The sequence below is a fragment of the Paramisgurnus dabryanus genome, chromosome 16, assembly GCF_030506205.2.
Source record: "Paramisgurnus dabryanus chromosome 16, PD_genome_1.1, whole genome shotgun sequence".
In the NCBI taxonomy this organism is placed as follows: Eukaryota; Metazoa; Chordata; class Actinopteri; order Cypriniformes; family Cobitidae; genus Paramisgurnus; species Paramisgurnus dabryanus.
In genome coordinates, this window is record NC_133352.1 from 1,319,667 (window position 1) to 1,342,156 (window position 22,490).

Consider the following 22,490-nt stretch of genomic DNA (forward strand, 5'->3'; position numbering starts at 1 on the left):
CTCTTCCTCCACAGACAACAGCTGGGACACAAAGGCACAGTGAATCGTTCTCAGTTAGTTCTCTCACCTCCTCGCTGATTACAGCTTCTGGTACGTATGGTTCTCCTTCACAACGGGTCTCCTTGGAGCTCACACTGGTTCTCTCTCTCTTCCTCCACAGACGACAGCTTTCTTCCCTATTGATGGACAGACTGAACAGGTTATGCTCTACTTCTCGGGGTGGCGGACTTACGATCACGGCTAGGCGTACTGCATCGACCGACAGTGGTTTCCAAGATAGCGCCGGGGACCAAACCCTCTCGGCTGACTCGTTGGTTCCCCAGAGGGGCGGGAGTGTCACGCCGTCACACCGGGTCGAGCGCTGCCCTTTCCTCGACGCCCGTTGGCAATCGAACACCGGACCGGGGCGCCCCTTTGTAGAGACCTCGGGGCAGCGGATCTCCTTCGCCTCTGTCTCTGTGATGATAAACGGCACACGGGTAAAGTAGCAATGAAACTGGTAATACTCACACCGCCTGTCGTACAGGTCTTCACCGCCACTCCTAACACAAGTCCGCCAAGCGTCTGGCTACGAAAGTACTTCAGGAACTACTCCGTGGTTTTCTAAGGCTGAAACACACTCACAGCATAATCGTACACAGGTTTATTCTAGGATCCGTTTTCCTCTTCAGCGCCCCTAGCGAGTGACTGGAGGCGGGGTACGTCAGACACGACACAGCAATCTCACTGCAATATACACAGCACCACTTCAAAGTGAAATTTCTACATCCAAGACTCACCCACCACTCTCAGTGCACACAATAGACGCCCGTCTTCCTTCGCCTCGCTCTGGGCAAGAATGTGGAGATGGTAACACGGCCTAGCAGTTGTTTTCCGTCACTGTGGCTGTCTCACACAAAGATCCGGTGGCTCACCCACCACGCTGACTCAGGGGCAGGGCCACCCACTCTTGCTGGAAAGCGCTTAAAAGATATCCAGGTCAAGTATATACAAGGTACACTCAATGAATGAATTCGTTTACTCACGACTGTGGTGCTTCGGTTATCTCACGTTTCCTTAGGTTAACTCCTCCGTATGATAATTCCAGCTACACAGATAACGTTTTCTCCAGTCGTCAATACCACCACTACACAGATGGGTACTCACGATAGCACGTTCCGTCTTCTTTCACTTCATTCCTACAAGGTCAGTCTCCGTTTACTTTCCAACCCGTAAGGTCTTCAATATCTGCATCAGCCGAAATCCCACGATGCACAAAGAGAGAGAGAGCGAGTCCAGTAATCCGACTGGCGTACCCGGTGAGTTTAACTCAGCGCTGCAGCACACACCAACACTCGTCCTAACAACAACGACAACTGTGGTTTAAACTGCTCTTAAGTATCTGCCTGGGTGTTGCCTTCGTCCAATCACCCGGCGCTCTTGTTAATAACTCACAGCTGTCCGTAGTTTGGCTGATTACAGCCCTCGCGGTGCTACCGGATGTCCGGTGTTTTCTCTTCCCGGCCCGGGCGGAAACATCCGGGCGGAACCAAAACTTTCCAAATTTTTGGTTCCGCCTAAAAGATCGTCACTCCTGTGACATTTGCTGCACCCAGGTACATGATCTACAGAAAAAAGAGGTACATGATCTATAGAAAAAAGGGAGTGTTTTTTTTTCTTTTTCAAGCTGTCCTCTTAAATTATTTTTTTACGTAAAGTATACCTTTCGAGAAAAGCCATCCACAGCACCAAAAATGACAATGTTATACCTGGTTAGACAAAAGACACTATAATAGTACAGCATGCAATATATGTACGTGAAATCCATTTCATTTATATGGCATCAAATCAAAACAAAAGTGATATCATGACATGTTTTCATATACAGCTGGTCAAGACAATACTCTTTAAATCTCAGAATTATACAGACCGTATTAGCTTGTGATTGGTGTCTACGTGGACCAGGGCTTTGGGACCAGGAACTGAGTAGGTACGACGCACAACACACCCTAGCTGGTTCATGCGACAAAGGATGCCAACAGTGTCCACACGGTGCATGGAGGCCCGCACCCTCTCCCACTGCACTCTGAATCCTCTGGCCTGCAAGCTTACCTTAACCAAGCGGTAGCCAGCATGAGGCATGTCTTTTTTTATTTCAGTTACCAAATGGTCCAACTCTGCGTTTGTACAGGTGCTATAGCTTGCTCTGACAGAAAAGCCAAACTCTCTCATTCTTCTGAAGAGAGAGCGAGTGGACACTCCCATCAAGTTAGCAATACACGGCACAGGAAGACCTTGGTTGATGAGATGTAACAGAGAATCCGGAGAAATGTTAAATCTTGGACGCCCAGTTGCTCCATGACAAACCTGCACAGATACTATGGGGACCTGATTTTCTCTTTCTTCAACAACCAACTTGTGCAGCTCTGTGAGTGCATCTACAATGGCTTTTGGGATGAGAACCTGGTTAGAGGCAGCACTAAAAAGAACAGCCTCCTGAGAACACACAAATTCAAGGTAATCCAGGTCAAGTGGTTGCTGACTGACAATATGCTGGAGGCGTGTTTGGAGCCTCTCTAACATTGTTTGTGCAAGCAGTTCCTAGAGAGAGAGGAAAAATGTATGAGGTCAAAAATACTGGTATAATTAAACATGACCAGAAAATAATGAAAAACTGCCTAATGACTGCCTAACTACTGCCTAATGACTGCCTAACTACTAATGACCATTAGTGATAGAGACCTCAAATATTGGCACACGATTAATACAAGATCGTGTTTAAAGAAAGTGTGATGATTGATATCATATGGATGCAGAAAATTAGTTTATAATATCCTCAATATCAGGGGTTTAGCCATTTATACAAATCTAGGGCCTTGTAGAAACTCAATAGTCATGCAGTAAAACTTCGGTTCAGTTATCCTAAGAACATGTTTGTCTTCCATCCTGCAACCATCTCAGATTTTGTTCAAACCTTGTCTATATCATCAATGGCACCTAAAACCAAGGCCTGTGAAATATTTCTGTGCAAATCTGCTTTAATTTTTAAGGCTTGAAAAACACATGCCATGTCTGGGCAATAATATCTTGACAAATATTTTCCCTAGCCTCCCCAAATTGTCTAGGGTGGAAGACCAAAGTCTGTACTAAATTACTCTCGACTTTCGAAAGGGCCCTAGATTTCAGAAAAAAAATGTGCATTAATATTGAGGGTATTAAAAAACAGTTTTTCTTGTTTCATTTGGTATCAGTCACTACTACTTCTTCAAATAAATCAGTTTATTGTTTTCCCACAATTTGAAGCCTCCACAATAAATGATCATGACAAGAATAAGGATAAAACAAGGCATGTTTGTATTTCTGTGTCATTTTCAAGCAATTGAAATGGTATGTGGGGTAGGTAGTAGGACCATAAAATCTATGTGGTAACTGCTAAGTATATAGACATTTAGTGTGTAAAGTACCAATATTGTCCCAAGCCCCATTCCCAGAATGAATGCATGTAGTTACAGGTCTTTTGGAAACAGAAAAATAAACTTTTACAATAAACCATTGATTTTTGCAATGAAATTCAGCATTGCATTTTGTATCCTTTTAATTTTCAATTTTTTTTTTATTAGGAATTTCTGATTATTTTTGTAATATGAGAAGTAAAATATAGCAATTCCATTCATTTCAATCAGAGTCAAAGACTTGTAAAAGGAGTTTGTAAAATCATTTGTTTATTGAAAATGTTTATTTTGGTGTTCCCAAAACACCTGTAACTACATGCATTTATTCTGGGAATGGGATTTAGGACAATATTGGTACTTTACACACTAAATGTCCATATACTTAGTTCTGTGGCAAGTGTTTTATTTTATGCTGCAGTGACAGTCTGCTTCATAACACCCTGGTGGACAAAAGAAACAATGGTGGTGGATGGCTCCTCTCTCTTATAGAGGATCTTTCTTACCCACAGCAATCTAAATGTGTAACTCTTTGATAAATAGATGAGCTCAATGACAAATTGAATTTTCCTTTGGGGTGAATAAAGTTCGCCTTATCCTTATTCTATGCAAAAGCATTTTAGTTGGTTGGTGACAAGGTCTGTGTGCCCTGTTGAAAAATAAGTTCATCAGCTCTCAGATTAATGCATCATCACTGTGTATTCTTCTGGATGTATTCAGTATTCAGCTATATACATCTTAAAGGGGACATTTCACAAGACTTTTTAAACGTGTAAAATAAATCTTTGGTGTCTCCAGAGTATGTATGTGAAGTTCTAGCTCAAAACACCATATAGATAATTTATTATAGCATGATAAATTTGCCACTTTGTAGGTGTGAGCAAAAACGTGCCATTTTTGGGTGTGTCCTTTTAAATGCAAATGATCTGATCTCTGCACTAAGGGTGTTTTCACATATGTTGGTGCGCACCATGGTGCGGCCTCGGAGCGCACCAAAATACATTGTATCATTTTTCAGTTAGTGCGGTCCGTGTTCACATATAATTTTTTTATCTGTACTCGAAATGCCGCACCGTACACCACGTGACAACGGTCAGCGCTGTCATTGGTCTCTGACAGCTCTTACCGTCTCATGACCACCCCCACGTTTCCACGACAACCAGCTTGACAGGGAGAGTGCAGCTATCAAGATGTGGAGATAAACGATGCACGTCTTTGCGAAGTTTCTTTGGTTTAACGCGAAATTGCGTAGCTGTTCTATTAAAGCCTTTCTCACGGAGCCGTTTGCTAAAAGCCCGTAATGTCACTATTTGTGTGTGGAGGACAGCTATGCATTTATAAAATCATCAGCTCAAACGTAAAGGAGACAGCGAATCTCTGCAACGGACCAGGATTGGCTTGTTTGTTGTTAACCCACAATATAACACCCGGCTCACGTCACAACGGAAGCCCAGTGGCTCAAACATGTGGAGAACTTCCTGTATTTGGTTCGGCCCGAGGTCCAGCAGTGTTCACACCACAGGTGGGTCGCACCAGAGTTCGGCAACAGCCGCTCCGAGACCACCTGTTTAGAGCGGTCTCGGAGCGGCAGTTTAGTGCGCACCCGAGTGCGGCTGTTGTGTTCACACTGATCCAAACGAACCGTACTCGGAGCGACACGTCATTTGGGCCGACCTAAACAGTGTATATGTGAAAACACCCTAAATGGCAGTGCTGTGGTTGGATAGTGCAGATTAAGGGTCGGTATTATCCCCTTTTGACATCACAAGGGGAGCCAAAGTTTAATGAGCTATTTTTTCACATGCTTGCAGAGAATGGTTTACCAAAACGTAAGTTACTGGGTTGATCTTTTGCACATTTTCTTGGTTGATACAAGCACTGGGGACCCAATAATAACACTTAAACATGGAAAAAGTCAGATTTTTATGATAGGTCCCCTTTAAACTAAAACCACATGAAAATATAAAAAACAGGTGATTGTCATTAAATAACAACTGTGGCCAATGAGCTGTGGGAAAAAAATGCTATTTGAATGATATGAATTTGCAGTTTGTAATTAACTAGCTAAACTACATGAACAGAAGTACTTAACTACTGAAAAGCTACAGGGATTTTAAATGCACTGCAGTTTAACTACAACTGTAGATAACCTTTTCACGTTAATGTGATGTGGCAAAGATATGAGATGATGATAACAATAGAAAGACTGGTAAAAAATATGTCTGGCCTTTTATTTGTTTATGATGCATATAGTTCAATTATGATGCATATAGCTCAATTACCACAATTGAACTATATGCATCATAAACAAATAAAAGGCCAGCCAGACATAATTTTTACCAGTCTTTCTATTGTTATCATCATAACTTCGCCACATCACATTAACGTGAAAAGGTTATAAAAAACAAACATAAGTAGTCTTTCTTCAAATTATTCACAACAACTCCCCATTATTGATATACCATAGTTCACCTGTTGGAGGTAAAGTGCAGATCGAGGAGCACACAGCCGGTGTTGTGTGAAATTCTGTCCCCATGAAAAACTGTCCCAATGGGCGGGGCATATATGCATATTCATAGATTCGCTCCGCGTTGGAACAAGCGATTGGATTGCACATTTTTGTTTGTTTCCAGCTCTTTTTTGATATGTATATAAGGTAATAACGCCGAATGATCATATGCCTTGTTTATATGTACAATTGTTTACATTATGCTTTGTATGTGCGTTTTGTAAGAACACTTTTTCATGGCTAAACAATATCGTTTTTGCTATTTAGCCTACATTTATAATGCTAAACACAAAACTAGAGTACGAATCGAGCACATATTTCTCCTCATTGTTTTTGTTGTATCTTGTCCATAGTTAATATCTTTTTGTGGTGTATTTTGCTGCATTTATTGCATGCACGCAATAAAACTCAAATGTGGCTAACTGCATGTATAAATAAAAATGTTAAATGTTCTATGGTGTTATTTTGTTTCCTTTTGAGTTAGACTTCATAGAGCCTTAACGAAAAGAGCATTGCAATCATTCAAATAACATGATGCATGATTATTCTATTTAAGCAGGATTCCTGTAAATAAAAATGGCCTAACTTTTTTTAAGGTTATTTACCTAATTGCAAGACCAACATTGTTCAGACCAGCTTAATTATGTTTATGAGCGTTTTCCTGTGTTACTAAAAGGCAAAAAAGGAGGAGAAACCAAAAGATAAAAACAACATTTTAATTTTCCTTCTGAATGAGATAATGACATGTTTTAAAACAGAGTGATAAAGAGAGGATGAGAATGAAAAGAAACAGACCATGAGTGTCAAGTGGTTGTTCTCATTATTTGACCCAATCAGCACATCATACTTCCCTGGATCCAGCTGCAGTAGTACAGATGCATAGAATCCATTTAAAGAATTCAGGATTTCTTAAAGCCTTTTCATTAAACTGGCACTGCCCTTCCAGAGGTTCAATGGCTGAAAGTAATTTTCAGTAAGTGATGTCAGACTTACCAGATAATGCATTGATAAGTTTTATTCACCCTTCTATCCCAACAGAGGATTGATTTACACATATAGAGCAATTGCTTAAACAACAAAAAAAAAGAAAAGCAAGTTCAATGTTTAGATGTATAAATATGAATGGGTTGCATCACCTAACTTACCTCACTTTTAACACTTTCCCCAAGTATAAGGCATTTAACATCCCATGTAAATACTTTGTGTAGGTCAATTTACATGCAAATTATGCCACATTTTTATCTGGCCCATATTACACTACATACAGATTGCACCATTTGTCTAGAGAGGACGCTCGATGGTGACAGCTCGGACAGGCGGAGTGGTTGCGGCACCCAGTTTAGGCAGTAGCCTGTAGTACATCTGTGTTACTTTAATCATTTATGTTTATTTTGTAACATCTTGTGTATGTGCATAAACAAAGAACACATTACCTATGGCATCCCAGGTGAATAATAATTCTACTAAAAATATACTTAAAAAAGTGTCCTAGTATATTTTCTACATTTTGTACTATTTTCGTCAAATCCAATAGTTAAGTGTATTCAACTATGTATTAACTTCAACTTAACATCTATTTGTCTGCACTCTAAGTGTAAATAGTATACTAAAATGGAACAACTTTTTTGAAACTTCAAGTGCATTAACATACACTACTGAAAATACACTACAGGATTCATGAGCAATTAATTAAGCACCCTTACAGTACAATTGCATTGCATCGCCATTTGAATGGAAATACAATTAAAAAGACATTGAAGTGCAAATTATAGTTGTGTTTAAGTACATTTTGTGCATACACTAAAAGTATACTTTTAAAAAGTACATATTAAATACTCTTTAAATAAAGCACAACAGTAGAAGAATACATGATTTATACTTCATGTACTTTATCATATCTCTTAATCATATTTCTAATACACTAAAGTATACTACTTTTTTACCTGGGATGTAATTCATTGTTTCATGTATTTGTCCAATAGTTACAATGGGAAAAGTTAAGTCTTCATGTGTGTATGTGTGTTTTAAGGTACTACAGCTTTTTTATGGCCTAGATTCAAATCAAAATTACCTTTTTGTCTTGGTCCAAAATAGAGTCTTAGCACACAGGGAAACAACCACATTTTGCATTAGGCAGGTCTTGTATTTAGGTAAATAGCTTTTCAAATATGTTAGACCATTTTTATTTACAGCAATCCTGTAAATAGAGTAATGTTCACATACATGTGTATAATTTATAAGAAAATATGAGTATATGCTTTAACCTGTGAGCACACATTTGTGCTATGTGTATGTTATATTTGATTGTGGTTGTTTATGGATGTTTGTATATTGTGTGTACCTTTTATATACTATAGATGTTTGTATATTGTGTGTGTTTTTATATTTGGACTTCGAGTCAATAAAGATAACTAACTATATAAATGATATGTGATAAATCTGGCCTTGGTGAGTGAGTTTCTTGTCTTTACTTTAACAGTAAGAAAATATGTTTTTGCAAATATGAATAAATAAATAAGAAATGTCCTTTTAAATTATTGCAAGGCTCTTTTCGTTAAGGCTCTATAAAGTCCAACTGGGGTTAAAACTGGAAAGAGGCAAACAACAAAACAACACCAGGAAACATTTTAAAACTGTTTTTGAACATGCAGTTAGCTATATTTAAGATTTATTGCAGTGCATGCAAATAATGCAGCAAAATACACTACAAAACAAGAGATGAACTATCGCAACAACAAAAAACAATGAGGAGAAATACGTGCTCGTTTCGTGCTATAGTTTGCTGTTTAGCATTATAAACGTAGGCTAAATAGCAAAATTGATATTGTATAGCCATGAAAAGTGTTCTTACAAAACACACATGGAAAGCATTTTAGCCTATTATGTTAAGAATGTAAACAATTGTGCATCTAAACAAGGCATATGATAATTCGGCTTTATTACCTTATAGAAATAATATATCAAAAAGGAGCCGGGAAACAAACAACAATTTGCAATCCAATCGCTTGTTCCAACGCGGAGCGAACTTATGAATATGCATATATATATGCCCCGCCCATTGGGACAGTTTTTCACGGGGACAGAATTTCACACAACACCGGTTTGTTTCCAGCATACATACCGCACTGTGCCTGTTTCTGTTTACACTTTAACCTCCTGTAGTATTTATAGCTGTTCCAAGAACATGTTAACTCTAAATATCTCCACATCTTTTTCACGTGAATTAGCGCGGGCAGCGCCGCTAAAAAAGTTTGCGCTAATGACATTTCACCTCTAATAAACTCTTCACAATAAATGCCTCCTATTACTTTGTTATTTCAGTGACTTAACACGACTCCTCAGATGGTGCTTAAACAAATGTGTGTGGCCTGAGGTCGTCTTCACTTCAAAATTCTGTCTTAAGACCAAGACGTATCAAGTGTAACGTTATATGTGACCATAGTTTATTTTAGTTAAGTTAGAAACCAAAATGAAATGTTAAGTCAGCCTAATCGGTTTAAATTAGATTAGCGCTCCTGCGGTACCATAAGCTACATACATACACACGCACACATATATAATATATATATATATATATATATATATATATATATATATATATATATATATATATATATATATATATATATATATATATATATCTCACACTACCCACGACAGACATTACTGGAGTTTAGTTACCATTTTTCAGCAACAACGACTGCAAACTCACCTGTTGGCAGCTCATCGTGTTCAAAACACCCTCCTCACGCTAGCGTTTCTTCTTCTCTTCTCTTTTAGAGTTGTGACGTTCGCGAACGATCCGATTCTTTTGAACGGCTCATAAACATGAACGATGGGAGCCGAGTCGCGGCTGGAGGGGAGCCGTTCTTTCTGTCGTTCTTTTTTCCTATGCGTGTTTCACAGATGCACACAAATTAGCTCCTCCGCGAGACAGAACAGTTATATGGGGAGGGGCGCAAAGTTAATTTTACTTATTTGCAAATTGTACTGTAGTTATAGTAGTAATAGTGGACTGTACGTAGACATTTCAATTTTATTTATTCTAATTTTATCCACAGTATATCTCTAATACTTTAAATATTTTTGTTATCTATCAAAATGTTCTTTTGTGACACTGTTCTTGTATAGAATTTTTTCACCAAAAGCTGTTTTGCACAGACATTCATTGCAGCCCACTTTGTTATTGTTCATTTAAGACCTGAAGGGGTTGATGTCCTATTTGCAAAGTTTACAGTAGTAATAGTGGACTGTATGTAGACATTTCCATTTTATTTATTCTAATTTGTGTAAGTGTTTGTAGTAAAAGCTGTTTTGCACACAAAATTCATTGCAGCCGGCTTTGTATTGTATTGTATGAATAACATAAGTCAACGTAGCTTTACCCGTACACACACTTTGTACTAAAGGTAAATCCAAAATAGTGATGTCACTATCTAAGCAGAGGGATGTTGTGCAACCCTATGGAATATAGTCTGACAAATGAGGCAATAATCAATATTTCAGAATAATTCAAACTCAGATATTGGTGTGTGAGTTTTAATTATTTGACTACATATCTCACCTCATCATTCCTCCCAGTGATTATTTCCAGGATAAACTGAGATGCCCCCAAGCTTAAAACTGACTAAATATTTAAAAAGAGCCAAAAGAGCCGTTCTTTTGAACGGCTCTTTGAAAGGAACGGATCGCCAAGATCCGGTTCCCCTCAAAGAGCCATAAATCCCATCACTATTCTCTTTCCATGTCCGTGGCGGCGGCAAGCAAGTCGGTAACAGCGCCACCTGCTGTTGTGGAGTGCGAATTACATCCCATTTTACAAGCATGTGTGTGGATCAGCAAGGCGGAAAATTTGTGCCAAAAGTCACGTGACAGGTTTTCGTACTTGTAGAATTTCGTTTGGTACTTGTGGAATTTGGTTTCGTACTTGTAGAATTTTGTTTTGTACTTGTAGGATTTTTTTTTAATACTTGAAGGATTCTTTTGTAATTGAAAAATTTTAGTTTGTACTTGGAGGATTTTTTTTCATACTTGAAAGATTTTTAGTTTGTATTTAGAGGATATTTTTGTCATAAAAGAAATACTTTTCTTTGTATATGTAAAACATACTGCATTTGTTTGATAGGTACGTTTCTTATTTGCGGAACAAAATGCATTAGTTTGTGAATGATGTTTTGTATTTGCAAACCACACTGAGTTTGTTTGTGAATCGTTGGGCGCGAGTAAAACACGTTTTGTGTGTGTGTGAAGTTTTGGCAGTATTTTCACCCCATAGTATGGAATTCCTCCTCAGTCTGTGTGCGCGCACGCGGATTTAAGGGCATTCAATATTGCACATCAGAGAGAGGCGTTCCTAAAAGCAAGCGTACATAAAATTTTTCTGTGCTTGACAGGGCACATATAAACAAAATGATCTTCACAGTATTATTATATATTATTATTATATTATTATTTAGTCTCTTAAAGAGACAGTAACTTCAATTAAAGACAAAGAGTAAATCACTTTTGTAGCTCTAAAAATAATTATATTTAATTAATACAATAAAGACAGTGTTATCATTTACTTTTCAGGCAAAAAAAATTGGCTGGTAAAAAGTCACTGTGGCAGGTGGATTTCTAAATTTGAAGCTGGTGGTCAAAAAATTAACTTCAGGCCATGGTAGGAATTCAGACAATTTGTTCAAAACCTGGATAATGAATCAAGCAGGTAGGAGGTCCTGGAACATGTTGCATTCTCCTTAAAACCTATTAATTAATAACATAGCACTTATAAGTAAGCAGTGTTTTACAATAAAGTTAACTATAGTGAAATAATGTAGAACTAACAAATAAAATAGTTTTTTTCATCATTTCAATGAATATTTTCTATGTGCTACATTTGGTGTTTCCATATAGTTTATAATAAACTTTTGAATCTCTTTACAACACACATATTCAGCTTCGTTTAGCATTCTGGCAGAGTTGAAGTTAAAGACACCTAAAGAAGTTAAATGCAATCGCGTTTATTGACGAACATCGTTTATACTGTAACGACCGTCTGAACTCTCAGGATCGAGCTCGAACTGTCACAGTGTAATACTGTGTTCTGTGTTTGTCATGGTGTATTAGTGTTGTTCCCAGAGTAGCCACCAGATGTCTCTTGTCCTCACTGTCACATGTGCCATGAACTGCATCTCCCATCATTCCTTCTGTTATCATTGATCATTGTACTCAGCTGTTCCCACTCACCTTGTTAGTGTTTGTGTATTTAAGCCCTGTCTGTTCAGTCTATGTTGTGGATTCCTTGTTTTAAGTCACATCGCCTTCTGTGCCTGTGTTTATTTGTATATATGTTCTGGATTGTGTTTATGGATATTGACCTTTGCTTGGATGGATTATGATTTTGGATCACCCTTATTAAACTGCTTATGGATCTAACTTTTTGTGTGTGCGAGTCGTGACAGAAGGAATCCACCATGAATAGATCCAGCGGATTGGGGATTCGGAGCAGTTCACCCACCACTCTAAGGGATAGAAGGAAAAGATTCGACAACATAAAGGCCCTACAACAGCATGGTCAAACAGTGGGTTGTCTGGCCCAAAAGTTTTGGACCTTATCATGCGCCATGAAGTATAATGACGCGACGTTAAAGGACATGTTTAATTGTTGTCTGGACGAACTGCTACCTCAGTGGGAGATGAACGGTCTGGACATTTTGGATTTCTGGGGGTTCACCCGTTACTTAGAGCATCGTAGCCAGTGGGATAATACTGCCACACCTGCGATGCCGGCCAAGATGGCCGCCACCAAGCCAGCAGCTGTTCCTAAGGTGGCTGTCTACAAGGTTGCACCTATTTTTGAGACTGCCACTACTATACCTGCACCTGTTCATCAGATGGTCACGGTTGTAGAGGGAACTGTTTTCGATAGGGCTGTGTCTATGCCGGCACCCGTTCTCAAAATGGCCGCCACTAAGGCAGCAGCTGTTCCCAAAATGGCTGTCACATTGCCTACACCTACTTTTGACACCGCCACGGTTATACCGGCCGTTGCGTTCCAGATGGCCGCTGCCTCACAGTCACCTGCTCTCAGGAGGGCCATCATCATACCTGCACCTGTGCTCAGAGAGGCACCAGAGGTATGTTCTTTGAACTCAGTGCTTCCCGTGTTTGCCATGGCGCTATGGTGCGGGTGCTCTGTCTTCTGCTCTTTTGTTCAGCGCGACGCCTCTTGAGTCAAGGAATCTGAGCCGAGTGAGTCATCTGAGCCGAGTGAGTCATCTGAGCCGAGTGAGTCATCTGAGCCCCCTGTGCCACATTGGTCAGCTAGTGTGGTCACCCCGAGGATCCAGAGACTTTTTATTGTCACTAAAACTATGGCCAGTAGTGAACTTTCTGCCTGTCTCAAGATGGCTGTCCCCAAGCTCCCTGCCCTCGCTGCCTGGTCCAAGATGGCCAGGTTCGAACTCTCTGCCCTATTTAACCTGGCCCAGAGGGCCTCTTTCTATTGTCTCCCTCTACCTAGGTTCCTGATACCACCAGCACCACCCTGGGATCCAGTCCCTCTTTGGCCGCCGGCCCCGCCCTGGCCTCCTGCCCTGCCGGCCCCGCCCTGGCCTCCTGCCCTGCCGGCCCCGCCCTGGCCTCCTGCCCTGCCGGCCCCGCCCTGGCCTCCTGCCCTGCCGGCCCCGCCCTGGCCTCTTGCCCTGCCGGCCCCGCCCAGGCCTCCTGCCCTGCCGGCCCGCCCTGGGGTTCTAGACCCTCCATCCCTCCCCCAGATCCACCTCCGTTCCTCCACCCACCTGAACTTTCATGTTTTGTCGTTTGGAGTGTCTGGAAGCCACTCCTTTAGAGGGGGGTACTGTCACAGTGTAATACTGTGTTCTGTGTTTGTCATGGTGTATTAGTGTTGTTTCCCGAGTAGCCACCAGATGTCTCTTGTCCTCACTGTCACATGTGCCAAGAACTGCATCTCCCATCATTCATTCTGTTATCATTGATCATTGTACTCAGCTGTTCCCACTCACCTTGTTAGTGTTTGTGTATTTAAGCCCTGTCTGTTCAGTCTATGTTGTGGATTCCTTGTTTTAAGTCACATCGCCTTCTGTGCCTGTGTTTATTTGTATATATGTTCTGGATTGTGTTTATGGATATTGACCTTTGCTTGGATGGATTATGATTTTGGATCACCCTTATTAAACTGCTTATGGATCTAACTTTTTGTGTGTGCGAGTCGTGACACGAACTGGTAAGACATTATAGACACCATCGTTTATAGACAAATGTAACTGTTTGTTTACATTCATGCCTGTGATTCTCAGGACCAAAAAACTTAGATTGACAAGAAGTGAAAGCCAATAGAACGTTCCTTTGCAACACCAGCGCCCAGCAGCATCCCTATGCTTTCGCCATTTTGGAATGAGAGTGACTCGGGAGTCAACTCGAAGTGATGTGTCGTTTGCGAAAACGAGTGACTTCCTAACACTATCCACTAGCTTGTTGTTTTCGCTATGGCAATATCGGCTACTTGGTAAAAAAAAGTACAATAAAGATCAAATTCAAACTGAATGATGACAACATACAATCAGACTAGAGATCATCAAATCATTTTTTACAGCTTATTTTCAGATATTTAAAAGTCTTCCACTTTTCCCCCCACAAAACCTTCAGTTTGATTTGAAATTATTTGAAGATTAAGTATTAGCATTACAAACATATATAACTTCATACATACTGACATATAAACTCATATATCCACACATAATATATAGGTTTCATTTACATACACATATACACACATATACATCAGAATTGCTCGAAATGGATTAAGTAAAACAAAAAACACAGCCACTGTTCAAAAGTGGCAATTATAGTATAACAGACATAGCAATGCATCATGTTCTATGAGATTATTATGTTTGTAGCGGGATCCAGGGGATTAATATGTACAAAATATATTTCATACCTAGTAGAGTTGGTTACTAATAATAGGATTAAATTAGCATGTTAAGTAGCATAAAATGGAATTTTGGAAAAATGGAAAAAAACTACCTCAAATGTGTATCTATTTAATGATTGGATTCCACAACCCTGCTAAAAACAATAGACACCATCACAGAAATTCTATTGGTTTTATTGGGAATTTTTTTAGTTTTATTACAATTTTCTGTATTGGTTTAATTGTTTTTTCAGCAGGGAAATGAAAACAACAACAACACAACACGTACATTCAAGACAATACAGCATTTGCTGTAGGTGTAGCAAGTGAACCAAATTAACTGATGGCTTAATTTAAGAAATTAACGTTAACTGTGCTGTACAGCTGTTGTTCAGTAACTCTTTGGTAACTCCAGCAAAGGGCATTCTCATTTCAAAATGGTGGCCGCTCTACTGAAATCAGCATCAGAGTTTCGTTTCTTGTTCTTCTACTATTTGTCAGCACTGGAAAACCCACAAGTAGTCAGGGGCCTAACCTTTCAAACACACACTGAATCCAGTTGACCAATAACAGTTGAGTAGGTCATCTGACCAATTAGAGTACACTAGACTTTTGGGAGGCGGGTTTCAAAGAGACAGGAACTAAATCTAAGCGTTTTACAGACAGGGCAAAATCGGTGAGATATGTAGGCAATTTATAAGAATAATAATGCATAAGTTCTAGTTTTAATCACATATATGTACTATGGGATACCAATAAAGTCCTAAATTATTAACAAAATAGTTGTTCTTTAAGACAATTCAACAATAAGACACGTTTATAGTTCCTTTTCTTTCTAAAGCACATTCATACCAAAACTAGACACATGACAGGAAAAAACATGGAAAACAAGCATATATGTGTTGTTTAATTTTGCCCATTGTTAAAGATTATTCAAAACAAGTTTGCATTTAATAAGAACAGCCATTATACTAAGATTTAAAAAAATTAACATACTTTACCATCCAGCAGAAAAACACTGTCTGCGTCCGAAAACTCTAAATTGCTGCCTTCTGCGGCAGCATTCCAAGGCAAGAAGGCATGTCCGAATCTATTGTTAGGTTTACGTCCTGACTCCTGCGATCTTGTCCCACAATTCTATGCGTGTGCGCGGCAGGGGAATGTGATTGGTCGAGCCTGGTTGAGTTCGAAAAAATAAAATGTTGGCCGAGAAAGTGGCTGGATCCTTTTAATTGCATTTCTAGCGAGAAATTAGTATTGTAGTTTTCAAATATGTGATTAGTTTTCACTAAGGCGCTCTCTGTTTATATGTCAAACACGCTGCCTTTGAAGTGTGTCCGAAAGTGTTTCTCTTAGCTGCCTTCATGCTTCCAAAATCATTGCCTCGTGAGGCAGAGAGGCAACAATTCAGCTGCCTAAGTTTTTGGACGTACCCACTGTCTTCTTATCCCACAAGCAGCAGCAGCAGCAATTGATGAACGTTACCAAGGAGCCACAGTGAGTGAAACCAATATTTCGAACTCCCCGGTCATAAAGCCGCCATTACCATGTTAGCCAGATTTAAAAATCTAATTACAATTCAGATATTTTTTCCTAAAGATGGTTTCAGTTACTTTAGTTTTTTTTATCAGGTAACGTACCTTTAGGTGTTTGTTTTTTCTAATAAGATTGATTTAAGTTAGTTTTTAAATTCTATATATTGTGGCTTATTTTTTTACAATAGAAATCTGTGGAGAGGCGTCATCCATCTTTTTACAGTCTAGCAGTAATGGCAGATAAATGAAAATTAGGAGGGAAACATTTTGAAGAGAAGTTACTCTGTTACACAGTTACTCTGTAATTTTGCTCCCACTTTATTGACACATTTTACCTTGTTCACTCAAAATAGAGCAAAAACAACTATTATGGGGGGAAAATATTAATTGTGGAAAAACGACTCCGCCACTTTTCCTGTGTGATTTGTAGAGGTGGGAGAAAAAACCCATTCACCAAACTATTAGGATTCTCTATAAAGCGATTTTGGAATCGATTCGTTTACCTCAGAATCTATATGTATTTAATTATTTTACTTTTCCAAAGAGGTGGTGGGGAGACGTTACCGCTTTTATTCCAACAAAGGGCAAAGCGTATTTGTTGTTATCTGTAATAGATAATGTCATATCAGTTTCAAGCTGGAGTGCGAAAGCGAAACCATGGCAGAGACAGGGGAGCAAACCTCTTCCAGAATTATTTCTGCACTTTGACGTGACAATGACACTCTTTGATAATTACATTTTGCATCTCCCGATGAGTTGTGTGTCTGCGTGCTCTCTGTTTCTTGATGAATTAGGTTGCAAAAGCTCCATGTCCCATTGTATCCTTCCATGTTTCTGAACTTGAGACAAATTAAATGCATTAAAGGTCTTAACGGAGAACCCGGGTCTTATTAACAGTGTAAAACCCAATGATCAGAGTCAGTCAGCGATAACGCGTTAATGCGCATGTGCAGTCTCAAACGTGCCTCCAGTTTCTATGGCGACAATAACTTGGCTCTAGTTTTAAAGTCACGACCACACAATGCACTTTCTTTCTCAAGCATTAGTTTAGTTTGAAGTTTATAGCACATATTACTTGTCTACAGTCTATATGTTGTTACATTTTAAATACATTTTTCATTAACTTATTTATTTATTGTTATTTATTGAAACAGTTTTACATAGCACTTTATTTTTTTTCAGAGATTGTTTCTACTCATTATGTTGCACATTTGAATATTATTTTCTAGTTCAGGGTTTTGGTATAGTTTTATGATTTAAGATACTTTAAAATATGCATGTGGTCTGCTCCTGAAATTAAATTCAGAAAGATGTAGGTCTAATGCATTGTTTTTGTTCATATGACTCATATACAGTCTGTTTAAGGGTATGATCAAGTTTTTTAAATTGTCTAGCCTTTATTAGGCAAACAAAAATCAGATTGAAACAATTAATCCCCAAACCCACACAATCGCAATATGTATTGAATCGGCACACACGTATCGGGATAGTATTGAATCGGCAGATTAGTGAATTGTCCCAGCCCTAAGCCCTTTTCACACAGACATTCCGGAAAATACACGGGAAAGGCATCCTGGATTTTTCCGGGATCCTTAGATTTTTTGTTCATTCACACTGCCATGATTAGCCGGCATCTGATGGTCCCGGAAAGACACGTGACCTGTTGAAAGTCCCGCCCTCTCTTCTACGCAGGGTCTGAAGTTTGCATATTATTTATTATTTCTCTATCCAGAAACCACTCTCGTGCATTTTTGTTTATGATAAGATTATAAAGGAGTGCGTGACGCGCCGTTCTTATGCTGGTGAATGATCTCAGCTTCTGAGTGGATATTTGACGAGCTCCTTGATCTCTGCTTTAAATCAGTTTTCAGACATTTCTCATCGTGATTGTTTATATGCATTTAAAACCCACATTTTGAGGAGCTGAACGATATATCTTGTTGGGATGACGCGCAGGAATTTTCATTTATTATAGCTCAAATGAGCATGTGACGCGATATTCTTTTATGCTGCTGAATGATCTCCGTTTCAACGCAGTAAGTAACGAGCTAACTTACCTGGTATCTGCTTCAGTCCAGTTTGCTAATTTCTCCTCGTGAATGTTTTAAATCCCTAAATTTGAAGAGTTGAACCAACTTCATGTTGCCATGACACGCGCGTCCTCACTACAGCACGTGCTTCATTGTTTATCCGTCTCATTTATCATAACTGCTTCAATCTAGTTTGCAACATTTTTCGTTGGTGAATGTTTATATGCATGTTATCTCTCGTTTTAAGGAGCTGAACCATAACTTGACACGCCCATTACAGCATTGTTTCAGCTTCTTGTTCACACAGAGGGTTTTCCGTGTGTCTGACTAGGTCCTCTTTCTGGGAACGATCCCAGAAGATTTACGGGACGAGTTTGTGTTCACACAGATGCTTGTCTGGCAATTTTACAGGTATTTTCTGGGACCAAAGGTCTGTTTGAATGGGGTTCTAGTGATTTGCCAACCACCAGTAAACACACAAGCACAAGAAGAAGATTGTAAAGTGTTTTATTGAGTAAAATGGAATAAAAGTGTGCCATTATAGAATCTATAAATTAGACATTTTTTTCAAGATAGTATTAAATTCTTGGGCCAGTAGATTGAATTTGTCTTGTAACTGAAGAAGAGTTATCCTTCTTCAGTTCAGTCAATGTTTTTTCTGCCTAATAATTTTCGGTTTTAGTATACTTTAGATGCACCTAATGCATGTATATTTATTACTCAGTTCTTACAGGAAGATGTACTTTCTGTGCTCATCAGACGCCCTCTGAGGACAGACATGCCATGGCGGGACAACTGCTCCCTGAACTCAGTGGTCAAGAAGTAATAAATGAGTGGATTCAGGCAGCAGTTAAGACTTGCAATACAGAGAGAAATGGGATGAAACCTTTTGACAGCCCAAGCCAATTCACAATTTGTAATAATGCACTGGGATACCATTAGGTAGAGCAGGAAACTGATGTGGTAGGGGGCAAAACAAAAGATGAAGACCCCTGTGCAAACCCTTATCAGACGCAAGGCCTTCTTCTTGTCACCAGTGGACTGCTGTCCAGAGTATTTGTTTTGCAAAGAGTTCACTATTAAGTAAGTACAGAAGCCAATAATAATCAATGGGCCCACAAATCCAAAGAATTCTGCAGTAACCGTAATGGAAATGGCCAAGCGAGAATCCAATTTGCACGTTGGCAAGTCCTTGAAGCAGCTTCTGTCATTTCCTGAATTTCCTTTCCTCATTAAAATAAAAGGTGAACAAGAGAGACCCACAATGACCCACACAGCAATGCTAATGCGAACATCATAGCGCCGCTTCCAGTACTTGGTGCAGAACGGCCGCATGAGAAAGGCACAACGCTGGATGCTGATGCAGACCAGAAAGGCAATGCTAGCATACATATTAAGGTATTTCAGGTAAAAACATAGGAGACATAACTCATTTCCAAAGGGCCAATCCTGTTGGATGTAATAATGAATTCGAAGTGGCAGTGATAAGACATGAGCCAGGTCAGCCACTGCCAGGTTGATCATGAAGATGATGGCTTTAGTCTTTTTGCTGTAAACAGAAGAGAATATGTGATACTACAGGAAACCCACAGCTTCTGAATAATAAACTTGTGCTTTTCTTTGATTTTTCTGTGATAGTATATATACCTAAGACTAAAATACCTAAGACTTCTAAAAAAGATTACTTTACTGTCTGTCTGTCTGTCTGTCTGTCTGTCTGTCTGTCTATCATGTTAAGACAGTAATACTTGAGTTTGAAATTATAGTATTATATGCTACTACTGTTGTACCTACAAATAATAATAATGAATACCTCTATGTACTCCATCGTAGGCCATATTTATAATATGGCCAGGAATGAAGTACTATTTATTAAATTATTTAAAAGGGAATGACTCCAAATACTCTATCCTAAATTATATTTAAAAACTGCCATGGTTTGTGGTTCTCTTCCCCTCTTAGTTTTCGTTGTTTCTATTTTCAAGTAAAGCTGCTTTGGTTTAAAGAACAATTGTTAAAAGCGCTAAATAAAATTTAAAAAAAAATTAAGTTGACACTTAGATTAAGCTGATCTGTACTGACTGCAGTAAATTCATTCAGGTGACATTTCTAATACTTAAGATAGCATGACATTCTTTTAAAAAACTGCCTAACAAACAAGCATAACAATTACATTTTGAATAACAATTTTAGCATTGCCAACAAAATGCTAGAAAAAACACTGTAAAAGTAAAATACACTAGAGAAGTATAATGTGCATCCTTTGCTGTTCCCAGTTTCAACAGGACATATGATACGGGTTTCCCAGTAGTAGCAAGTTTATAATATATTAACAATAAAAGGCTGACCTTATGAATCTACACAGCACCCACAGAGCCAGAGTGTTTCCCAACAGGCCTGGGATGAAGATAATAAGGTAAAAGTAGGTGTACAACTGATTCATAGCTTTATCCCAGTCAGTTGTGTTTGTGGAACAGGAGCAGTTTACCAGCAGACATGATGCATTCATGGACGACATGCTAAAGCTGTACTTTGCTTATTTGAGAAAGCAAGAAATTACATCTGTCGAACAAAACAAAAAGTATGTTTATTTTTTTACTTATTAATTGCTTGTGATTTTTCAACAGCACTGTAATATGTTTTAAATTCATTAAGTGTACAAGTAGGGGGACGTTTGATGACTTTATCTCGAAATAATTGGCTGAATTTACCCAAATAACCTGTTTGCAACTCAAACCAGCAAGCACAAACATGTTTTTCAGAAGAGTCAACTCCCTTCCTGTACAAGCATGACGGAAGTACTGTGTTTGTGGGGGTAGGATGTACACACTTAGCTACAGTTTAGAGGTAAAGCTGTGTGCACACTGTGCTTATGAAACATTTCATAACTGATTAAGCTGGTATACTATAAGTCTTACAGCCTAGCATTTGACCGAAATGTTAATTATTTACATAATTAAGTAAGTATCTTGTAGAAGGAAAACACAAAACAAAGAACGTGTTAAACAAACTAAGGAACATTTGGTTCAGATGTATGATGAACTTACAATGCACAAATCTCTGATCTGATTAATCACTTCATTTCTTGATGTGAGAGATTTGTAATGAAATATCTGCTTTAAAAACACATTGGTACTGTATGCCTACAGTATATTCAGATTATCTTTGCTAATTTCAGTTTCCTTTTTGTCTTACTGCATTTATTTTCATGTCTGACAATACACCAGTTTTAAACCTTAAAAGTTTTAAAGTCAGTCTGCATAGGATATCTGTAATCTGTCATATTAATTAATTTAATAGTCACAGAAAAAGTATAAACCTTTTAGCGAATTAAAGTCTTTTTATCAACACAATCAAATCTGCAAAAATACCATGTATTATATTCTATATATACATAGACATATACTCCAGTTAATTTTTATTATGTAAAGCTGCTTCACAACAATGCAAAATTGTTAAAAAAGTGGTATAAAGATACATTTTAATTTAATTGTTTATATTTTTACAACCAACAACAGAATAAATCTCATGCTGTATTTTCAATGTTAAGATGGAAAATTAGTGTCACCAAAAAGTTAAAAGTTTTAGTAGAGGCATGTCTCCAGTGCATTTACAGAGTGATGACTAACAGAATATCTCTTTGTTTAATTGCTGTATGATGCAGTTTTTCCTACCGTCAAGTTGAGCAGCAGTCTTTATACATGCTGTGTTTTCCAGTACAGCAGGCTTATCATGTAACTACTGAAGGAGGAAGTTAGCTGAATGCAGCATGCCCTCTGATTTGCCGTGTTATACTTCAGTTGAGCACCAGACCACAACCTCATGTCTCATGAAAGTGAAACTGTTTCTTTATCTGTTAGATACATCTAACGTTTTTAATGCAGGGGACACCTGAGCTCATCTCAAGGTGAATAAATGTCATTTCATAAATGACCCACATTATATAGATAGATATAGAGATAGATACAAAATTTGTATATATCCAACAAAAGATGCATATTTAACTGCTGTGATCGCATATGGTTTTAGAGGCGCACTGCTTTGGAACACACATTATTTCATGTGGTTCAT

The 22,490-nt window shown here is 38.6% G+C and overlaps 1 protein-coding gene and 1 long non-coding RNA gene across 3 annotated transcripts in view; one reads left to right on the forward strand and one right to left on the reverse strand.

The window, feature by feature from the left end:
• LOC135760864 (uncharacterized) overlaps positions 1-22,490 on the forward strand; it is a 271,903-nt gene that overhangs the window by 221,808 nt on the left and 27,605 nt on the right. The gene's annotated exons all lie outside the window — the stretch shown is intronic.
• p2ry10 (P2Y receptor family member 10) lies at positions 18,911-22,243 on the reverse strand. 2 transcript variants are annotated; one of them, XM_065274855.1, is made up of 3 exons: positions 22,094-22,243; positions 20,768-20,981; positions 18,911-19,968 (listed from the first exon to the last, which is right to left on the reverse strand). In XM_065274855.1, the coding sequence occupies exons 2-3, from the start codon at positions 20,935-20,937 to the stop codon at positions 19,140-19,142; spliced, it is 999 nt and encodes a 332-aa protein (XP_065130927.1). In that variant the 5' UTR covers positions 20,938-20,981; positions 22,094-22,243; the 3' UTR covers positions 18,911-19,139. The 2 variants fall into 2 exon arrangements, with proteins under 2 accessions (XP_065130927.1, XP_073668179.1); XM_073812078.1 differs by lacking the exon at positions 20,768-20,981 and having other exon boundaries at positions 22,094-22,199.

Coding starts and splice junctions, on each gene's coding strand:
- p2ry10 (XM_065274855.1), bottom strand. CDS start 20,937: ATGTCGTCCATGAATGCATCATGTCTGCTGGTAAACTGCTCCTGTTCC. Junction 19,969..20,767: donor GTGCTGTGTAGATTCATAAG/GTCAGCCTTTTA, acceptor TTCTGTTTACAG/CAAAAAGACTAAAGCCATCA.